Source organism: Erpetoichthys calabaricus, chromosome 1, assembly GCF_900747795.2.
Source record: "Erpetoichthys calabaricus chromosome 1, fErpCal1.3, whole genome shotgun sequence".
In the NCBI taxonomy this organism is placed as follows: Eukaryota; Metazoa; Chordata; class Cladistia; order Polypteriformes; family Polypteridae; genus Erpetoichthys; species Erpetoichthys calabaricus.
Genome location: NC_041394.2, coordinates 153,423,067 through 153,429,429, shown reverse-complemented (window position 1 = coordinate 153,429,429; position 6,363 = coordinate 153,423,067). Strand labels below are relative to the sequence as shown.

At 35.8% G+C, this 6,363-nt stretch overlaps 1 protein-coding gene across 1 annotated transcript; it reads right to left on the bottom strand.

The window, feature by feature from the left end:
- Positions 1-1,122: 1,122 nt before the first annotated feature.
- Positions 1,123-4,946, bottom strand: LOC114656227 (uncharacterized). Its single transcript, XM_028807703.2, has 3 exons — positions 4,827-4,946; positions 4,380-4,542; positions 1,123-1,989 (listed from the first exon to the last, which is right to left on the bottom strand). Exons 1-3 carry the CDS (start codon positions 4,830-4,832, stop codon positions 1,457-1,459), a joined length of 702 nt encoding a protein of 233 aa, XP_028663536.1. The 5' UTR covers positions 4,833-4,946; the 3' UTR covers positions 1,123-1,456.
- Positions 4,947-6,363: the final 1,417 nt, after the last annotated feature.

The window sequence follows — 6,363 nt, the reverse complement described above, 5'->3', positions numbered from 1 at the left end:
GGAATGAAAAACTTCCTAAAGTTTGTGCAAACTTTGCCCTTAACAAGTTTCCAACTGTGTCCCTGTATTCTTGATGAACTCATTTTCAAATAACAGTCTCGATCCACTGTACTAATTCCTTCATAATTTTACAAACTTCAATCATGTCTCCTCTTATTCTTCTTTTGCATAAACTGAAAATGCTCAGATCTTTTCTCATAATTCAAACCCTATAGCCCTAATCACTCTTTTCTGGACCTTTTTTTAGCCCTGCTATGTCCTTTTTGTAGCCTGGAGACCAAAACTGCACACAGTACTCCAGATGAGGCCTCACCAGTGCATTACAAAGCTTATAACCATATTTAACAAAAAGACTTCTTCATTAATCACTTGAAAGCATAACGCCTGGCTTTATAATATTTAGAATAAACTCATGGAACTTCTGGCACACTTCTATCTAAATGGACTTATTTTTAAAACACTCATTAATTTACTACTTTTTTAAATTCACAACAACAAAAGTTACTCTGTTGGACAGGATAACTGTACTGTATTAAATAAAAAAAATAAAGAATTTGTTTGTTTTAAATTACTTGACTCCGAGTCTATATAGGACATTCAGTAAACAGCTTCTTTGACTCTGTTAGAAAAGTCAATACTTTTTACATTTGCCTGTGGCATAAAGGTGCTTAGGAATTCTTGGTGTGTTGCTTCTCTCAAATGCTTGTATCCAGAAGTTGGGATCTTTTTTGGGAAAAATGTGCATCATTCTCTTCAGAGCAATACTTTGGTGGGCACATCTTTACTGGATTGAGACACTCTTCCTCCACAACATATTGCTCCCCAGTCCTGTGTGTACACAGCACGGTCCTGAAAAGGTGTCCTACTTGTAGGATATAAATACTGTTTGGAGATATTATGAAAAACATGACATTGTTACACTTGCACATGGACAGTGGCATGCGTTTTGTTTGTCATCATTTGTGACCTGCATTCTTACAACTTTACTGAAATCTTCACTGTCAACCATGACTGCAAGAAGTGCTTGCTTAACAATGGCTTTTTTTTATTTGAAGAAAATAACATTGCATAAAATCAAGTCGAACTTATACAACTAATGAATTCAAGGTCGAACTAGAAATGCAAAATTCAAGCAATAAAAACAGAAACAAAGACATAAAACAGAATTCAACCCCAACCTAAGACAATGGCTTTCTGCTAAGATTTGCGTAATATCCAATAAACACATGTGGACCCACTTAAATACCACAAGCCCATTTTTGTAACTGCTATTTCGTAGTTCACTGTATATTCCTCAAGATCAGAGTGTCAAAGGAATTATATCTTTTGCAACAGACATAAGACTTACATAAAGGTGGCAAATAAGATTTGTAATAAGAGTTTGAACATTGCACTATAGCTTTTTTTTTTCTTCAGATGAACCTGTCTGGTCAAAAATACACCAGTTGAGAAGGAATTAAATTGGGGTTACAGTGAGCATTGAATCCTGCGGTGATGAGGTAGGAGGCTGACTTACAGCAAGCAATGACTCTTCCAGGGAAGAGGTAAACATTTGCTGGCTTGTTGTTAATTTTTGTACAGGTGAGGAAGTCATTATTTTTTTCATGGTTAAATCAAGTGGTAGTTCCTGCAACCATGATACATGTTGTGGTACTTGCTGAACTGTGGAAATCCATGACTCATGTGGGAGTGACACAGGTTTTGGAGTTTGCTCTGTTTTTACTACCACTGAATCCTGCTCTGTTTTTACTACCACTGAATCCTGCTCTGTTTCAACTACCATTGAATCCCGCACAGTCCAGACAAAGGTTTTTACTTGCTGAATTGAAGAGGACACTGAAGAAGTGGAAGAGGGCAGTCCTTTCCTTGAAACACATCTTCGTAAATGTGCAAGAAATCCAGTTTTTTGGAGTACTGTGACACTACAGTTAAAGCAATGGTAGTGCTTTCTGTCTTTGCATCCCAGGTTACAACGATAAATGAGCTTGTCTAGAGCAGAATAAAATTACACACAAAAACAAATACATGTCAACACAATTTCACTTGTTCGTTTCCTTTCAAGAACTAAAAGAAAAGCAAATGAGCAAAAACAAAAGTCCAACAAAACCTATAATGTACAATTTAAGACATATGTTTATGAAGAGAAAATTATGATTTTTTTTTTTACAACTTTATGTAATCGTTTTTGATGCAAAACACTATTTTAGTATGTGAAAATATAGGTATGAGCTGAATTAGCACCAAAATAAACCATATTGTAAAAGTGTAATATATTAGTGTTATAACATGGGTTAACCATGAAAATGCCATTAACTGAAACAACAATTAATAGTTGAGGTTTAAAATAAATAAAATAATAATATTAAAGCTTTTTTTTGTTTTTTAATTCTCAACCATCCTCTAAAAATGAATGAACACATTTAATCCCTGATCTCTCCAAGCTACTTTGAAAAAGCAAACAGGATTCAGACAATATCCTTTTGGCAAAGTCAGCAGTGTTCTAACATGTATAGATGTGAACTGTAAACTTTGCATTATTTGGTCATGTTGTGTCTGAAAATTAAAATAATGGTCTATATTAAGAAGATGGTAGGATGCATATCTGCTACAATGCTTTGTCAATAGTAACACAGTAAAATGGCCAGTACATCAAAACGGAGATATTTGCATATAGCATAACATTTCAGCAAAGCATGGGTGTTTAACCCATATCCTGGAGGGGTTGGGGGTTTTAGATGGAGATTTTCATTCCAGTCCCCTTTTCCACTAAGTGCGACTAATGCTAAAGGGGCAATCTATATTGCCTTAATTTCAGCTGCTTCATTTTTTCCTTAATTTGAAAGCAAACATACTATAGTAGAATATGCTCAATCAAACAAATAAGATTATCATAGCAAACACAACAGTAAGCTTTAAAAAAAAAAAAAAAAAATAAATCCTTAACCAGCACACAAACAATGACAGATTAAGCAAGCCAACTGATGACCAGGCTATCTTGGAGCCGATTTAAAGCCTACAACCCCAATCTGCTCTGTTCTACATAGCATATACCCCAAGGCAAGCTGCGCTGACAGTCGAGTTAGTCGGCTTTTATCAAATATCCCTCTTACATTGAGCCACATACAGTAAAAGGCTCATTACCATTGGACAGATGAAGTTCAGAGCATTCTAATGTTGTAGCACAAATTATCAGACACAGACAACTATATTATATATATCTATATATATGTCACAGCTGTGCGTAAACAGCAGTAACTATGTTGCCTATGTAACCGGTCATCTTTACACACTGCTACTCATTGTTACACACACAGCCCAAGCCAGAATCTGTGCAAAGTTTTGATGAAGGACTCTAGGCTATGCTTGACTTGTAACTACTGCTTAGTATGACTTTGAACCGTCACATTGTGCAGTTTTACAGGTCAGGCATCATGGGTTCAATTACCATGCCCGGCTGCTGTCTGCTGCACGTTCTCCCTACCATTGTTTACACAGCACTGCTCTTTCAAATCCAACACTGAGTACAGACAACATTTCATAACTTAGCAATGAGCAATTGTTATACTTTATTTGTGCTTCCTGAACTGTATCACTATGTCATGATGATATGAACAGAAAAAAAAAAGGTTCAAGGTATAATCTTTGTGGATGAGTACATAGTTCTATAGTTACAAATTGTTTAAATCTTGCTTCAGAGTGATATAAAGTGTGTATATATTAATAAATAAATAACTGCATTTGCAATACTTGTTTTGAGAGATTGTTTAGGTGCAAATGACTAAATGTTTCCAAAAAGGGGGACACCATGTGCCAAACTGTATAACTTTACCATGCTATGGGACAGGACACCCAAGCTTGACACAATGATAGCTGGCAGACTGGGGCACAAAAGAAACTTGATTCCAGGGATACACATTATAAAATGTCTTGGTTGTGTACTATAAAATCCAGTTTTTTTGGAGAGAAACCGCTAAAGCAGCAAATTTGTTCAGATTTTTATTCAGTTGATATTGGTATAAACAAAGTCTTTAAATCATATAAATACTTTCTTTTAAAAAAAATTTAAAGTGTTGTACTCGCTAGTTATTATTACAATAAACGATTAATTTATTTGTGGATATGCAATTTAGGCGCAATAATGCCAAAAAGAGTAAAAGTGGTAATCCTACAAGATTGTTTGAAACCCCCGAGTTAGCTGGTCATCTGTTGGCTTGCTTTGCAGCTTCTTATTTTTTCGTTAAGGAAAAGAACTGAAAGGCTATCAAAAGTGTGGCAGAAGAAGCATGTTAAATTAACCGCAGTAACTGGTTACCGATACCCAAACTTAAAAGGCGCTCGTTGCCAAAGTTAACGGAGAATACAATTGAATATACACACACCTCCAAAGGAAACTGCAGTTTTTCGGTGCTCGCGCAAATGTTCATATGTTCGAATAGAGGATCGTGAAGAAAACAGTCGTGGATCACAGAACGGGCACAGGAACACCTTTGAAGACAGTACTACGGACGGAATGTCCGCAGTGTTTCTGATAGTAATGTGATCCTGTTTAAAAGTGACAATGTGGATTAACGTTGCAGGCTTCTTGATAAACAAATTTCACAAATGTAAATATGTATCAGTTATTACAGGAAATTAAAATAAACGTAAAATGTCCGCAGCAAAGTTTCCATGCACTAAGTCAAACTTTAATATGCTGAGAAAGTAATTTATTAGTTAGCGATAGCATAGTTAGCCTTCTATCATCAAGCCACAAACACAATCCAGCATTACAAAATCCGAAAACGCACGTACTGCGACAATTAATTTTCAAATCTATACGAACTTACCTGCATTGTTAAAGTTGGCGAAAATGTACTCTTGACACGAGAGTACTAGCTGTATATCAGTTGCTTAACCTTATCCAACCTGTTCCTGCACGCTCTTAAGTGCCTTTTCGTTCTTCTACTTCGTCTGGTTTTTGTTCATTGTGGATACTCCTGGTATACTACCGCCACCTACTGTACGGAGGGAAAACTCCACATTCCGTTTAATATGTTTTCCCTGTAGCCTACAGTGTTACTAAGGAATTTCATCAGTTCCTTGTAGTTAGCGACGCTGTTGTCTTTTCCCCCAGAAGATCTTTTAATGATATTGTTTTCGCTTTAGTTATGTAGAGACTTTTAATTAGTGTTCGCTTTTGATTTTTATAGAGAACACAGTGAAGTAACACATGCTCAATTGTTTTTGTGCTTTGAGCCACTTTTTGCACTGTTTCCATCTCCATGGCGACCTATTAAATACAGTCCTTAAATTAAGGCACAGTGACCTACCTTAGCCTACTTGATATTACTTCATCACGTGTGTTTTTACGTGCATATTTAAAAGGGATAACAATATTGTGAATCAAATGTCTGCATTTAACTTCTCTTTCCCCTATATTTTGCCATAATTGTAATTGCATTTCCTTTCACCCCACATGTTCAGGAACCCAAACTCTATAAAAAATACCTGCTTTAATCGTCATTAATGCTGAGTGGGAATCTAAACAGTTAATTAATTACCCTTGGCGGCTTTACTTCTATCCATTTTAGCGCTAAAACTAGTGCCATCATGTAGATGTTAAATCATTTGATCGTCTTTTTCCTATTCCAACTCAAAAGTTCATCAATTAGAAAGCTCCTACCGTAATCCCTAAAATTTGATCTTTCGATCCATCAGTGAATATTTGAATATACCCCACCCACTTGCTTCATAAATAGTCTTCCACTAACTATTTTACGTAAATATTAAATCCCCCTTTCAATTCCAAGAGGGTATCATCTATAGCTGTTTTTCCTATAGGAGTCAAGGGGGGACAATTGAATAGGCAAAAGGTGATATTATATTATCAAACGTTTCGTTAATAATTTTAGGGAATCCTACTGCTAGTTTTCTGAATCCTGTAAGTATTTTTTGAGAATCATGTTCCCAACTATAATTCAAAATGTTGTTATTTGAAAGTAGTTTTCTCTGACTCTTTATTCTTGCCCCTATGTTAAGGCCTAACTGAATTCTTCTGATTCCCAGAGGCATCTCCTCTGCATTTACCTGTAAAGCTCTAACTGGAATGGTTGGGAATGTTCCCAAAAACAACAGTAAAGCTTGAGCTTTTTATACCGAGTATGCACAGCAAGGGCTGATCTATAAACCTGGCCTATAATCAAAGACAGATGTTAGTAGTATGGTAAATGCATGACAATCTGCGTTGATTTAATTGAGTCCCAGCTATAACCTGACAAACGTCAAATGAAATTTATCACCTTCTTGCATTTATCGTCCATATTTGTCATGTAAATTTTCCATTTTCATTTGTTTATCAAACCAAATACCCAAATATGTAATAGG

Coding starts and splice junctions, on each gene's coding strand:
- LOC114656227 (XM_028807703.2), bottom strand. Junction 1,990..4,379: donor AACTGCAGTTTCCTTTGGAG/GTGTGTGTATAT, acceptor ATTCTGCTCTAG/ACAAGCTCATTTATCGTTGT.